This window comes from Cupressus sempervirens, chromosome 4 (genome assembly GCF_028749045.1).
Source record: "Cupressus sempervirens isolate cs-2001-9-10 chromosome 4, ASM2874904v1, whole genome shotgun sequence".
Taxonomy (NCBI): Eukaryota; Viridiplantae; Streptophyta; class Pinopsida; order Cupressales; family Cupressaceae; genus Cupressus; species Cupressus sempervirens.
In genome coordinates, this window is record NC_143121.1 from 792,900,792 (window position 1) to 792,918,231 (window position 17,440).

Genomic DNA, 17,440 nt, shown 5'->3' on the forward strand with positions numbered 1-17,440 from the left:
TTGAAGCCGCATGAAAATAAATGGTCACCAGGTGTTCTTAGAGGTGCCATGGGATTAGGATCATCGCTAGAAAAGATGTCATGCATCCATACCATGATATAGATTAGATGTTTTCATATTTTCCTTTTATTGTGTGACTATAATTCCATGCTCTATAATTCAATTTACCCTATTTTCTCTTCATGTTTTGTTGCCCATTCAATATATTAGTACTTCATTAAATGTTGAAGGATGATTACATGTGATTCCATGATCACCTTGTGGATTCCATTTCACCATGGTATTTATAGTATAACTAATTCCATTTACTTTTCATATGTGGTTCTGCTTCTCCTCTTTTTTGTTCTATGGTATGTTAAAAGTATTTTCATTGGAAATTGAAGAATAAATGTGAATGAATCTATTAAAAACTTGTTGGATTCCATTTCACCTAAGTCTAATAGTTAAAGCAATTCCATTTTCCCTCATGTGCATCTCTTCTTCCTTTCCTCTTTTGCATTTAGATGATTAATCTACAGTTCGAATAGGAGTAAGGGTCATAAAATTTTAAGACAATCTACTGTAGTCATTCCATTGGGTGTGATAGATTGTCCTACTCCATATTGCTTGAATTGTTTGTCTACATGCAATTTGGTTAGCCTTTACTACTCTCAAGTTAAGAGCTTATTTTGTCATAAACTTTGATCTAATAAAGACATATTCATTGCACATCATTACATGTCCTAAGGGATTTGTACCTTGTAATTCATAGGGTATTGATAAAACACATGCACTAACCCATTTGTTGGTAACATCCTTTTATTTCTCCAAAACATTGGGCTTTAAAAGATTTAGGTTATAAAATCTAATAGGAGAATAAACTACTAACCAACACAATTTCATCACCTTGGAAAATTGTATTTGATCTTTACTCAATCAACAAGAGATAATATAATCTGTAAGTATAGATTTCTGCATACTTATTTTAGTATGAATAGTTTTGATTGAATTCGTCTAAGGAGAGTGAGTCCACTCATGATGATAATGGCTCTGTGTATTGGCTCTTTAGAGGAGAGAGACTTACATCAAATTAGATGTTGTTTCTAGCTCAAATGTTCCCAATTTTAGGTTCACAACTCAAATGCTCTCCCATGGCCTAAGTTAAAACCCTCATTAGTGCATCCAAAATTAAGGAATAAAATACGATAATGTCCCCAATAAAGAATTGAAATGTAATTTTTTTGAATTCCACTTAGCACTATATCGATAAATTCAATAAATTCCACTACCATGCAAATTAACTTACATTGATTATGAGGGTTAGACCCTAATAATAGTCGAAAGGAAAATTGTTGTCAAAGAATGTGCTTAAAACAAGAAAGAGTACATATTTAAAATGAACATACATATTGTCAACAATGAAGAAACATATAGTCCTCTTATACATAATCATAATTATGTCAAAGATGAACTCAAGAAATCGGGCAATTGAGTAATCCAAATCCGACCTTTCAATTACCACACTCTGTCCATCATTATCATTTTATCAAACTCCATAGCAGTTTTAGGGATTTATCCAAATAATAAATTACACTCATACAAAAAGCTCATACCGTGAGAGATATTCAAAATTGTGGACTATTTGGAATTAATACTACTTTACCACTAAGATGACACTATAATGGACCCATAGAGATATACTTTTGGCATGTGTATCATTCTTGAAGAGCAACTGATATCTCAACTATCAAAATTATAATATCCCTACTCACTTAGAATCCCTACTTGCTTAGAAGATATAAGCCTAAGCTGAGATTTGAATAAAATTATTGTGATGTTGTTTTGTAGACAACTTATGTGGATTCATGTCTAATGATCATAGGCCAAAGGTCTTCATGTGTATCATACATTTTTCATAAAAAACCCCTAGTTACAGAAGTTGTTCTACCACTAGAGAAAGTATTCACCCTTGAGTGGGAAATTGTATGCCATTTGTAAAAGTCCTTTACTTTTTTGGGACATGGAGCACATTCTATTTTAGTAAAATTCAGCTCTATAGTTATTTGCATTTTTTTTACAAAGATATGAACAGTGATTGATTAGAATTTCTTGCATTTCTTTCTAAATATTACCCTTTATCATTTCCTTCCTCTGGACATTATTGCCATCCTTAATTTCCCAAATCTATCCATATACAGCTTCCTTCTACCCCACCATAGGCAAGGACTAGAGCTACTTGCAACCCTTGTTTTGTAACGTGCATATGGTCAAATAGTCTACATGAATTACATAGGCATTATTTGTTGACCTACATATGGTCTTTTATTTTACGTAGTCCTCTATATGACCTATTACAAATATATAGTCTAATTTTAAGAAAAATAACAGTCTTAAATGTATATGATTAAATAAAATAAACAAGAGTATTAGTTGTAGTTGTATAATTCTAGTATTACTGATTATGTTAAACAAAATTTTCAATAAAAAAAGTATGATGTAAAATAAATGGATAATTTGCTCGATCCTATTATTACTTAATGTGAATGGATTTGATCATTATGTGGATGATATTATGCATGAGATATTTACTTAATCACCAAGAAAAAATATAATTTGTAAGTACAGATTTCTGCATACTTAATTTGGTATGAATAGTTTCGATTGAATGCAAGGATAATTGTTTGTGTGAATTCAAGACATGAATGACTAATTTAATTTAGCACAAGTACTATACAAGTGTGTGTGTGTGTGTATGCATGTAAAGTAGTTCACATAGTGAACTGATATACATACATACATGCACATATACATGCAATCATCATAATCAATATCCTTGAATCTGACCAAAGCTATTATATATGAACAAGAGATACATGTTTAGAAGGAAAAAAAAAGAACATTTACATAGGTACCTCTTCTCTTCTTGAAGAAAATCATAGAGAAAGGGCATGACATGACAACAAAATGTAGCAATCACAAGGGAACAACAACAAAATCCTAGATCTCCACTGATCTCCACCAATGTTCAGAGCTCTCCACCCTCTTTCACGTACAACTCTCCACAATAAAAAAAAAAAAATGGGGAATGATTAATGCCATATTTTCTTTTCAATTTTTATTTTTATAATCCACAATCCACAAGATCTCTCTGTATATATACAGATACACACACATATGTGTGTGTGTGTATGTATACACACACACACATATATATACACATATATATATGTATATACATATATACATACATATATACATATATATACATACATACATATATACATGCATACATACATACATACATATAAATACATATATACATACAAAAATGCATACATACATATATACATACATGCATATATACATACATCCATGAAAACACCAATGCACTTTCTAAGAGTTTACAATTGTTCAACAAAATTAATTTTTTTAAAGAAAATGCACCTGAAGAACTGTTAGCTTGGAAGCAAGAATATGGTGTTGAAATAGTACATAAAGTGCTTGACATGAGAGGTTCACAAGTCAGCGTATTGACCAATCTTGAAAACTTGAATGTTGAAATGAAAGCTATCGATGATCAAACACTTATGCCAGAGTTACAACACAATGTGAAGTTGATTTTAGATAAGGTAGAGGCAAATATTTAGAAGTTTGACAATCAAAATTTAAGGCACAAGATCGAAGGAGAAGGAGCCTCATTAGAAAGACAAGGAGAAGGAGTAGCTTTAGATAGAGATTGCATGGCATAAAAAAATAGCTAGACAACATAGAAGATATTATGGGAGCCATTGGATAGAATTCAAGAAAGTGTTGCGGTAGGTACTATGACATTGGAATCACTTGCAAGTGTCTTTGAGAATTTATAGTCCAAATATTGGGAGGACTACAAGTTGTGCAATTTTTCATGTATTGCATCTGCATTTCCTTATAAGAGTGTTTAAGTATTGGCACAATCTCCCTATGATGATCCCAAGTATCAAATTCTTATAAGAGTCTTTCAAAGTTGGGAACCACTTCAACATCCTTTGCATGGTTTAGAGGTAATGTCATTATGGCAAAGGCTTCTACAAGGGAATGAGCCTCGTGATTATGGAATTTACACAAAAGCAGAACTTGCTTCTTCAAATCCTTACACTCAACTCTTCACTGAAGTTATTCTTCAATTCTTTGCATATGCAATTTCCTATTAGTTGGGAATAGTTGATTGTTCATTTTATTGTACCTAATCTAATGATAGTTCTATAAGAATTTGTAATCAACCCATCTAATCAACAACTAGACCAATTTAACTGGGTTATGGCTAGTTTCTTTCTAAACATATCTGCTATGATATGTTTTCGTAAAATATCTTGCAAACTATGCCCATTTTTCCTAGTCTACATTATTTTTGTGTAGGATCTTGAGGTAAGTCACTTGGCATGGGTTGAGTGAGTTTTATTGTTTTATTAGTTGGATTCTGGAATATATATGCAGCTAGATCAATTTTTTTGTTGCGCTAAGATGTAATAAGCACCTTAAAAAAGATCTCTAAGATATAAATGTTTAGAAGGAAATATAAAGAGATGCCTATTTAGAAGGAAAATAAACAAACATTTACATAGCCCTTGAATAAAAATGTAGAGCAAGGGCACGTCAACGAAATCATAGAGCAAGGGCAAGACACAACAACAAAGTCATAGAGCAAGGGCACAAAGATCACAAGGGCACGACATGGCAACAAAATTGTAGAGCAAGGGCATGACAATGAAATAGCAGAGCAAGGGCATGACAATGAAATACAAAGGTCACAAGGGCACGACAAAAAAAATGTAGAGCAAGGGCACGGCAACAAAATGGAGAGATAACAACAACAAAGTCATAGAGAAAATAATGAAATGCAGAGATCACAACAACAAAATACACAATTCACAAGGGCACGATAACATTCAGAGCTCTCCACCCTCATTTGAAGATCTCCACCCTCTTTCATGTGTAGCTCTCCACAATCAAAACAAATGGGGAATAATTTATGTCGTGTTTTCATTTTTTTTGTTTATATGCATGTGGACATCACAATTATGACACCAATGTCAGTATTACGATGGCGTCTACACAATTGTAAAAAAAAAATGAAAATCACCACAAATTACACTGTTGTTGCAAATTATCATTGCAATTTGACCCCAACTGTTGTAGTGATTACTTTATTGATATTGTACTACATACATACATACATACATACATACATACATACATACATACATACATACATATATATATATATATATATATATATACATGTATGTATACATATATATATATATACATACATATATATATATATATACATACATATATATATATATACATGTATGTATATATATATGTATGTATATATATATATATATGTATCTATATATATATATACATATATATATATATACACACATATATATGTATCTATATATATATATATACATATATGTATATATATATATATATACATATATGTGTATATATATATATATGTATATATATATGTGTGTGTGTGTGTGTGTGTGTGTGTGTGTGTGTGTGTGTGTGTGTAAGTGAAACATACCCATATACATGATACATATATCCTTGTTGGTATGTGTAGTGGACATGTTGAGCAAAAGACAAGCCTCCACTATTGTATGCTGTAGGCACTCCTGTATGAAGTGGAAAAGATGGCATTATCCTCAACTGATTCCCTGGTTAACATTGAAATTATATAAGTACTCCCCTTCCATCAACTATATATCAATGTCACAAGGCCCTCAATTACTATATTCCAACTAAAATACACTATTCAAAAGGCCTTCCAGAGCTATAAATTATGTGAAAATAGCTTATTTTGAGTAATAACATATACAAGCAAGGGTGACAACAATTTTAGTATGTTCAGTGTTGATGGAACATGAAACACGGATTGGTCACATAACAAACTTTCCATCTTGGTTGGATCTGCTTGGAAACCCATCTAGACATGAGTACTACTTTGCCTAGCCAATGCACTTCCTTGTCATATTAGGTGGCCTAAGATTACCTATACGACCCAAGGACAACTATGAAAACACTCTATACCCAAATTTAGTTTGGATGCACATTCATCATAGGATCAACATAAGAAAAACCTCATGAAAATAATGACTTAATATCATCTTGGATTCATGTCGATGGGGAATCCATAATCCTTACGTTATGGATATAGATTTTAGATTTAGTTGGATATAGTTTTTAGATTCAATTGTATAAGATTTGTTTGGTATATATGTTGATGATGATAAGTAAAACTAATAAATTAATGACTACCTAATATATTAGAATTGTGTAGAGGTCAAATTCATAACTATGGTTTAGATTATTGCATATCATTATTTTCCAAGATTTCTTTTTACATCAATGATTACATTTTGTGATTCATTATTAAAATAATCATATTAGTAAGAACATAACTAAAGCCTGATAAGTTAATAGATATCTTGGTTTCATATTGATGCAGAATCTATAACCATGTTCAAAACACCACATATTACTTCTTAAAAGAAAATGGCAATTCAACCAACTTGGTGCGACTTCTCAAATTTAGGTGTCTCAATCTTGTCAACTAGCCAAAATTATTGAGCAACAATGAGAAATTTTGGTAGTATCTCAACTCCAAGTGTTCCAAAGATTGGAGATGACAAAATTCTCAAGGGAGGTCCCTCAATGCATCAAAACCGATATAATTGTCATCATTTATTACTATCTTTTGTGAATTCTTGAGGCGTCCAATTGAGCTTGGAAATCCTGCAAAATGTTTGCATCTTTGGATAACCAACTCTCTTAACTGCAAAAGAGCCTACAACCCATTTTTATTACAGTTAACATAGAATAATAAAAATATAAATATATTACAAAAGATCCATTTTTAAAACCAAAACATAAAAGAAAGATACTTACATCTGCATATGTTGCCCACAAATGTTCTAAGCTCCTAGATTATAACTTAAGTTTTCCAATCCAAGCCATGGTGGAAGAGTTTTATGCTCAATGTTAGTACGTTGAAGCCAGATGAGCTCTTTGGATATCTCGCTAAATTTCCCACTTAGAATTTCTCCATTGCCAACAAAAATCTTCAATCTAAGCAGGGAGGGTATGAGGCTTTTCTCTCCTTAGTTTATGGTGTTTATTATGAGCTCCACATTTTGTTGGTAACAATTATCACAACTGCGGTTATTATTCATCAGACTCATATTGCTTCTTGAATTATCAAAGTAAACATAAAAAATATTTTAGAGCTCATTATAACTAGAGAAATTGGGTGCCTTATCCATGATTATTAAAGCCATAAAAAGAAGGCATTGACTTCACCTATTGAGGAGGAATATCTCGAGACCAAAGGTGGAACCATGCCATGACTAATAAATCCATACAAGAAAGCATTGACTTCACCTCAATAACCTGCTTTAGAGACCCATGTCCCTCAAGTGATCGTGCATTCTTATCCAACCATCTTCATCCTCTTCAACAAGACATCTATTGAAAAGAATTCCCCAACTAAGTGTTCCATAAAACTCAACATCCCATGCTACAATGGCCACACTTCTTCTTTCTCTAATGAAGAAACATGTTGCATCCAAGAACATCTCCTTCTCTTGCTTCCCTAGAGCATCATAAATGACTTTGAGCCTCTTTGTGATGTCCTCATGGGGAATCTGGGAATACTTATTCAACGTTTGCCACTAAGCTTTTTTATAATAATTCAACAAGCCATTGTAATTGTGACAACTTGATGGCTTGTTTTGATGGATAGTCGTCGCTCCCACAACATTGCTGTCACATACCTGTCACAATTGCGATGAACTATTCTTATGGATAGTCGTTGCTCCCACAAAATTGTTATCACATACCCATCACAATTGTGATGGCCCACTCTGACGGATAGTCATTGTCCCTACAACATAGCCATTGCAATTGCGATGACAGACTGAAAGCTTAAGCCATCTTATTTGCGACGGTTTACTATCACAATTGGGATGGCATGAAGATGAAGTCTTTCCTTTTCCTTCTTCCAAGTTATAATAGCTTTATGCATTGCAATTGTGACAGACACCCTTGCCATTGCAATTTACAACAACAAAAGTCTGACGCCCATCCGACGAGAGCCAATTCATGGCACTGTCGCTTGGGCGATGGGTGACCATTGCAGTTTGGGCCCAAATGTAGTAGTGATTTATTTACTTGCTCATCTCTATTTTAAATTTATTTTTGCTTATTTCCTGTAATTTGACATTCGAAAAGCATTTCTGCACCGTTACTTTCCTAACAAGGGCGATGTCTTCTACTCAACCTCATGCTCATTGTTCCTATTAGGCATATTATTACTTTTTCCTTTTAAGAATGCTACCCAAAAACATTTGCACTTTTCGTTGATGTAAAATTTTTTTTTCCAGCCTTCCAACCTGTGTAGATAAACAACATGCAGTCAAAGTTTGTGTATTGAAGCCTATTAAATATGTTGTGTAGACTTTAGACAGTTGAGATAGATTGTGGACAATGCTGTAGTAGCTTTGTGAGCTACATTTGGTGTAGAAAGTTTTGGCATGCAACTTATAGCACTGCAACAAAGGGGCTCTAGTTTTTAGACAAACAAAACTCTTGTCAATTGTTGAAGCTAATCCCTTCTTCACTAGTTGTTGGGATTTGTGATCTCTTAGCCAAGATGGGTAATATTTTACTGTGAATGGATTCCTCTTTGATTTGGTGAGAAGAGAGCACCAATAGAAAGTTCACCACAATCTCCTTCAAAAACATATCAATCACACAAAACCTATGAGAACTGGATATGGGCAAAATGGTGTTTTTGACCAAGTTTTAAGCCTTCTGAAAGAAATACCTTAGTCATATGTGGTCTCATGAAGGGTATACACAAAATAGGTTCTTTGAGAAGGTTGTGGAGACATTTAAGCTTGGTAGGTTTAAAGCCAAATGCCATGACATTTGGCACCGTTCTCGCAACCTATGCTGAAAGGGGATCTTTGAAACAGTGTATGAATATCCATCAAGGTACAATATAGAATGGACATATATAAGATGTTAGAGTTGCAAGTGATTTGGTAGACATGTTTCCAAAACATGGAAACACACACAAATCCATTCAATACATATCATATGTTTTAGTCTCTTGGATCTTGACTTATTTTATTTGGGTGCTATTAGAGGTGATTGTGAATCCATTTAAAAACATTATTTTGTATCAATTCTATCTTCCTCCACATTGCTTAGTCCCAAGATTTCCTCTAAGTAAATGTCCCTTGGAATTGTAAGTGTTTCAAATTACTCTACTAGAAATTGTGTCTCACTAGTGTCCTGCCCTACTCTTACTACTAGTATTTGGATCATTGGATAGATAGTGATTGTAGTCTCTAATGCTCTTTCCTCAGCTTGTTACACTTCAATTTCTTACACTACTCTTTGACAAGGCTTCTTAGCCTTAGTTTCTCAAATTTAAATGCATTGTATAATAAATTTTATATGGCAAGGGATATGGTTAGGAATGATATGTGAGACAATAGTTTAGACCATCTTTTTGGTGTACCAATGTGACAGGGACAAAGTGGTAAGTGCTAAATATTAATTTCATTTCTTATCTTTAAAACATAGTAGTGTCGAAGTGACAATAAATGTTTACATTTAGGTATAAGATTCCCTCAAATCACAGTGATATCAAAATATCTTATGTTTAAAGATTTATCTGTATGGCATTTATTTACATTAGTGTTTCAGATCATATTGCACATGATCTATTAATTACTAAAGAGAGAGAGGTGTAGGAAGAAAAGTAAATGTGATTGTTGATGTAGATAAATGCAATAAATTTGAATTTAGAAATATAATACATTTTAATGTCTTTTAATTACATGTCTAATTTATTTTCATTATTATCTATTAATTGCATATAGCTTGCACCATAGGTAGATTCAATAAATGGTCTCCATATGATTAGTCCAAATACCAAGGTAATAGGTGCACCATTATGTTTCAATAAAAGATAGAAAATAAACGAGAAGGTTGTATGGATTAGTTTCTTCATGCTAATGGAAACCCAAAGATACTTTTGATCCATTTGAGGAAGACAACATTTTTCTCAACATAAACTTACTTTTGGGAAAAAAGTTATAACATTTTATGAATTAATTGAATCCTTCAAAATGGATTATTTAGTTATTGATCATAAGGTACCTTTGTCAACATTGTAGAAAAACCCATCAAAGCATAATAAATTTTGGATTATTATTATTAGATGTTGTAGTGTGTAAGTACATTTGATTGTGTTGATTAGAGGGTTTTCACAAAATGTTCTTTGTAAGGATGTTGAATCACTTTATGAATTAACGAAGCACTCTTGAGTATAACCCAACCATGTTATCTTTCCTTGATTTTTATTTGCATGCAACCATGCCGATTTAATAGACAGGGGCTTAAAATATTTTAGTGACATGAATGATTCTTATTGCATTATTACCTAAATTTGATCATTATGTGTGCATGGTTAATCATATTGGTCATGATATCATGAGAAAACACTAAATATTATTTTCAAAATACCAATTGAGCACCCGATGGATGTGTGGATATGTTTCTTTGATGCCTTTAGATCACATATAACACAATATTAGGAGCAACTAATATTCATTCTAAGGTAGACCACAACAATGCCACAACATATGAATTTTGTCAAAAGTTTATGCACAAGTGGGTAGGTGGGATTAGTTTAAAAAGGTAACAAGCTACTTTCTAGATTCAAGACACCTATGATGTGGAAGGAAACAACCATGCATTATTGAGTTACATTGTGAGAGCTTGGCAATTATAGATGTATTTTTAACAAATTCCCTTGGAACAACTATTGGATTTGTCTATAAATTGTGGAGTGTCGTGCCTTATAATGAAATTTATCTTAAAGATTATTGCAAGACAAATTTGTCAGGAGAGATACATATTCATTTTGTGATTTCAAATTAAGAAAACTTGCATGATTATAAGCAAAGAAAACTGTGTACACAAACCAACACTATGACAGTTTGCATTGTTTTAGGCCTACAATGGTATAAAAAAGGGATCAAGTTTTATTCATTATTTTGAACCAATTATTTTTTCGATATTTGGACCATACTTTTGGCATAGTAAAAATAGATCTACAAAATGAAATGTGTGTCACTACCTATATGTATTGATCGAGTATATGTTAACGCCTCATTCTACAAAACCATAAAGGTGTCATGACATTTTAACTACTTTTCAAGAATTGTGCACATCTCTTGAATGAAAAGGTTGAGGATGGTGCAAAGGACAATCAAGGTGCGCCTAAAGGAAATAGAGATATTCATAGGTAATATTGGGATGTGAGAACAAGGCTTACAATTAATTGAATGCTTGGATTTGAGGAGAAAGAATATATCTTGTAGTTAGTTACTCCAACCTTTGTTATCTGATCACAGAAAATCCCTTGCACTTGACTCAACAATACGAAGACGTCATTTTTCTATTGTTCTTTAAGTCTTGAACACGATGAACACAAACAAATACTTTGCACATTAGTAATATATCAATCTAATCAGATTAACGTGTCTCATAAGATTTAAATTAATTGTCGTCTTACAATTAATTAAATTTACTAAAAATTATGTGCCTAACATTCAATTTATTGTTTAGGTACATTTTCCTATTGGTGTAACCACTGCACCTTGTTAGAGTGCACTTGATAATTAGATGAAATGATAATGATATCAATAGAACATTCTTAGAAATTAAAATTAATTAATGTAAAATGTCATATTAGTTATATGTCTTCCCATAGCATTCGAAGTTGTACCCATTTAACTTCACTAAATAAAATTTATTTGAAAATCTCTTAAATTATTCTTTTACCTTAAAATATTGTTGACCAACTTGTGAGTATTGATCAAATCCTAGATTATAGTTTAGAAAAGTCTTCTTTATATAAGTTTAATTTATGTTTTTGAACAAAATTGCTTAGCTAAAGAAGTTGTTTGAAAAGCCAAACTATCATAACGTCATGAACGTGATAGCATGTTCACTTTTCTTATGTCTTAAGTCTCAATAAATAGCAACCGAAATGATTAGTCATGGGATATATTATTTGTAATATATTTTTGAAACAAACGGTGTAAGAAATTGTATTCTAATTTTGAATTGAGTCGAATTTAAAATAAAGAGTATAAAATAAATAATTGGTGAGAAGTTAGAACTATATTACTAGATTCACATGTGACTAAATATTTATCTAATTTTCTCTAATGAAATTTATAAAGTATAATAATATTTAGTAAACTAAATTAAATTGTAAGAAAAGCTATATGACTAGTCTATTTGAGATGGAGAAGAATGTATTCGTGTAAATCTTAAGCAATCTAATGTTTTATTTCAAAATATAATAATTATTGAATAAGAAATTATTCTTGTTAAAAATATTTACAATTAAATTTTGATTAAAAATTATAACTTATCACACTATTGAAAACACCACTTATAAATATTTTAAAAAAATCAAAATAAAGTATAATAAATTTCAAGATAAAAATATTAATAAATTAAAACTCTTAAATTTCTATATTTTCTTATCTTAAAAAATATTATAAATTATAAATATTTAATTATTTATAAATATTATATTTTAATTACATATATAATTAAAATTACACAATTCACAATTTTTTTATAAAGTCCTCATGCACTCAAACCATCTAAAAACTGACTATTTAAAAAACCTCCACTCTTCTAAATATCAATTCAATTTGTACCATTTAAATATGTTGTAATTATGAAGTGTCGTATTTTAAATAAAATAATTATAAAATAATCACACACTATTCTAAATATAATATTAATTTTAGTAATTTAAATATTATTATATTGGTAATATACACTCATCATCAGCTTGCACAAGAAGCGAACAGTGCTACTTAAGTTTGCTTGAGTTGTCTAGGGGAGAGGACCCAGTAGTTGATCGTGTACCAATTGTTGTGACTGTTGTTATGATTCTTTGATCTAATTATTGTAACAATACAACCTATTGATTGAACAAAAAAATATTGACTTTTATGTACTTATTTATCAATATTTAAGAAACATTAAATCATTACAAATTTATAAAGCATATATCATTGATTTATTAAATCTCACACAAGTTGTCCACAAGATATATTTTTTATATACTTCACATCAATCACTTTTACAAAACAAATGCTCAACTATTAGTCTTCCACAAGTAACCTTGGAGTACCTCATTAAAAATATGGAGTGGTGTGAGCTCATCAATCCACTCAAATCAAACAATTAATCCAACACATTTTAAAAGCTTCTCAATCACATCAAACAACTAATGCAACAATTTCATATTTAACTCATTGAAACCACTACATCAATTGACAACCAATCAAAATGCATTATGAGAATGGCATGGATCAAGAAAATTTAACACATTGAAACCACTACATCAATTGACAACCAATCAAAATGCAGACTAAGAATGCCACAGATCAACCAATTTCCAAAATCCAAATCAAAACCCAGATTTTTTAAAAAACACTGCGCAAAATTCAAATTCAAATTCTTGGAGGGTAAAAAAAAATCTATTAATATGGCATCTCGTGACAGATATATTTTACAATTGCAATTAAAATATTTGTGACCACAAAAGACTTGCATAAACATTTGGTGTGAGCATTCTCTGTGATCATAGAATGCTAATGGAAACACCAGAGGAATGGCCCCCAAAGCAAGGATTGTAGCTGATAATGTATGTTGGGTCGGTGGGTGTTTTAGTACTATATCTTGAAGGCCATTGATAAGGCTGTCGCAAATGGCGTTAATGTCCTCTTAATGTCTCTCGGCGGTGGGATTGCACTGTATTACAGAGACAGTATTTCTCTGGGTGCATTCAGAGCAATGCAGAGGGGAATTTTTGTCTCTTGCTCGGCTGGTACCAGTGGCCCGGATGCGGTCAGTTTGTCCAATGTTGCGCCATGGATTGCAACTATGGGAGCTTCCACCATGGATCAGAACTTTCCTGTAGAGGTTGTGCTCGGAAATGGAGTAACCTTCAGTGGAGTTTCGCTCTACCATGGCCGCCAAGTGCTTGGGAAAGTGGTTCCCTTGGTTTACCAGAGCTCAAACACGAGTTCCACAGGAGGAAGGTGATGAATCTGTGCCTCACCAGGACTCTGGATCCCAAAACCGTGGCGGGTAAGATTGTTGTCTATTGTCTGCTTGATAAACCTTTATTTTATCTGTTAACGTTCTGACCAAGCAGACTTTGTTGGCCACTACTGCTTGGCTACCCGAAACTATCAGAAGGGATTTGAAGGCTTAGGGGTCTCACTGTTCTCCAATCCGCCCACAATGAAGGGTGAGCACAGGACTGAAGCTTTGATGCCTCAAGCTCAGTTTGTAGTTAGTTTTTAAGGGCATGGGTAGGTGGGTCTCAACAATTTCCAACCTCCACCACAAGGCTATATTTGGGTTATCACATTTTGCAGTAGATTGCTTAGATTATAATTTCCTTGGTCCTTCTTTCAACTACGACTACCATGTCAGCTGCTTCAAGGGATACCAACCTGCAAATAGAGGAATAGAAAGAGGATGTTGTGGGAACCAAATGTGCTATCCTTTTAAACACTTCTTTTCCCCTATTTGGTCCTTATAATCCTCTCTCTCATAGTTCTTTCTTTTGTGCTCATTTTCAAGCTGCATTTCCTTTGTCGAACGCCTCTGCACAAAGTAGCCAGAAATTTTGGCAGAAAACAATGCTAATTTGGAGTTTAAGGCTTGTATGTGGGATCGCCCATATAAGTAATGCATCTGAAGTTACTAGGAGGTTGAGGTCTGATTTTGAGTCATTTTATAGAAGTTACTCGTCCATGGGTGTTGTCGCTGATCTCAAACGTGTGGCAAAAATGGAGGTATTAGAGGCAGATGACACCAATGATGAGAACGAAGAAGATTGTGGCAGTGAATGTAGTCTGGAGGATTGTATAGACAATCAGGAAGAGTGTGAGGATTTTGGAAAGTCAGTTGATTTTGGAGAAGTTGAGAGAGTCTATAAAGTTGTTGAGGAACTGTTTGCATCATATCAGAATATGGAAGCGGCTCTTGAGTGATGTGAGGTTAGTCTTTCCCAGACTTTAGTTTATCATGTATTGATTAAATTTTCGAAGGCCAGGAAGCCTGCTATCAGGTTCTTCCGATGGGCAGGGTAGCAGGTGGGATTTTCACACAATTCTCTGACTTATAACAGGATGATGAATATATTGGGTAGAGCAAAGCAGTTTGTGAGTATAGGTGAATTTTTGGATGAGATGTGTAAAAATGGATCTGTGTTGACAATTGAGACCTTTGAGATTGCAATCAAAGCATTTGTAGCTAGCCATGAAATGAAGAAAGCTGTCCAAATGCTCACTTTGATGGAGAAGCACAACTTTAAGGTTACTATTGACAATTTTAACTCTATATTGGGTGCATTGTGTCAAGAAAATTTTGTAAAGGAAGCCCAAATGTTGTTTGAAAAAATGAGAGAAATGTTTCCCCCCGCTGCAAAAACATATACCGTGCTTCTATCAGGATGGTGCAGAGTGAGGAAACTGATAGAGGCGGGTAAATTGTGGAATGAGATGGTGGATGGAGGATTCATTCCAGATCTTGCTACCCACAACATAATGTTGGAAGGCCTTTTAAAAGGAAGAAGGACACGTGAGGCTGTCAATTTCTTTTCCCTCATGAAAATGAATGGTCCTTTGCCTAATGCCATGAGCTACACTTTTGTTATTTGTGCCCTCAATAAATTGTAAAAAATGGACGGAGCTATGAAATTCTTACAGCAGAATGCAAGAAAATGGTTGCTCACTTAATGCTCCAAAAGATTAAAGGATACACAGTGATTCATAGATCAACTATTACAATTACGCATTTTCAAGATTTGTCTTCTAAAGCCTTGCTCTGCTGCTCTTTAATCTTTCAAATCACGTTTGCTTTCTCTTAAAGTAAATTTTTTGTAACAGTGGGATTTTTAATCAAAGATTGAACGAGGCAATTTTGTGTTTTGAATGCTTTTGTGGTGAATCTTGTCTAGTTCTGTCAGGTCCAAAGGATAAAGGATCACCGTATTAATGCATTTTCAAGCTTATCACAGATGTTGGCAGCAGAGGCGTCCATTGTGGCATGGATTTAGGAATTGTGGCATCCATAGCAGAGGCGTCCATTGTGGCATGGATTCAGGAATTGTGGCATCCATAGCAGAGGCGTCCATTGTGGCGTCCATTTTGCTCCTAGACTAGTAGGCATGTGGCGGCGAGAAGGGATGCAATGAAGCATCGTTAAGGAGCAAGAAAAGACAAATACTTGTCTGTTAGGTTTAGGGTTAGGGCAAAATGTGTTCGATGGTTTGGTTTTTATGATTTCTTATTAGATTTGTTTACATTGATGATAGAATACAATTTGTCTAATAAATAGGGACTTAGCAATTTAACATAGACACTTGCAATTCAATATAAATCATTTTTAATTAAATATCAATCTTATTTTGTGTAATTAATCACATATATTAAAATTTTAACATGATATAATGTTCAATTATTGGGACATGATAAACTAAAGATGGGGGGTGATAATTGACTACGATAGGTAGGACATTCAAAAAATGAGAATTTGAACAGTTTTTACTATGATGTATAGAATTGATATTAATTTTGATAATGACGAGTCCAAACCTTAGTTATAAGTAGTTAATAAGGTGAAGAACACATTAAAAAATTAAAAATTAAAAATTATGATCGTTATGATAGGTTTTGAGTGGTCCAAAGTTAGGGTGCACGACTACTGAATCCTCTCCCCTAGCTGTCCCATAGGCTATTTTAGCCTCGTTAAATTTTTATCTATCCATCTATCTATCTCTAACTATTAAGATAAGCTTTTGCCTTTCATTTTGTTAACCTACTCTCGAGAATGACGAGGCACTTACATACTTCATCAAAGTCAGCCTAGTTTTCTAATCCAAAATATTAGATAATCTAATAATATTTTATTTTTTATTGTCATTGGAAATTAAGGGAAGTGGCTTCGCAATAGTAATTAAAAAATATTTTAACTTAGCTAAGGCGGGTACACTAGGAAGGGAGTCATCGTTCATCAAAGTTTGAAGTCAAACATGATAATAACATCCCACCCAAAACGATTTGAACGTGACAGCATGTTCACTTTTCCTATGTTTTAGGTCACCACAAATAACAAGGAAAATGGTTCCTCATGTCTTGTCTCTCATTAAAAGGTGTGTTGGTGGGATGGGCTCTATCATTACTAGGTTTGAATTTTATAACTTCGCACTCCAAACAATAATTCTAAATTTTCCTATTTATTCAATTGAAATAAAATTCAATTAATATTTTATAACATTCTTTAAAGC

The 17,440-nt window shown here is 32.9% G+C and overlaps 1 protein-coding gene across 1 annotated transcript; it reads left to right on the forward strand.

Moving 5' to 3' along the window:
* Positions 1 to 13,865: 13,865 nt before the first annotated feature.
* Positions 13,866 to 16,086, forward strand: LOC149563781 (uncharacterized). The gene has a single exon (XM_089826909.1). The coding sequence runs from the start codon at positions 14,790 to 14,792 to the stop codon at positions 15,141 to 15,143; it is 354 nt and encodes a 117-aa protein (XP_089683035.1). The 5' UTR covers positions 13,866 to 14,789; the 3' UTR covers positions 15,144 to 16,086.
* The last annotated feature ends 1,354 nt before the right edge of the window (positions 16,087 to 17,440 follow it).

Coding starts and splice junctions, on each gene's coding strand:
- LOC149563781 (XM_089826909.1), top strand. CDS start 14,790: ATGCTAATTTGGAGTTTAAGGCTTGTATGTGGGATCGCCCATATAAGT.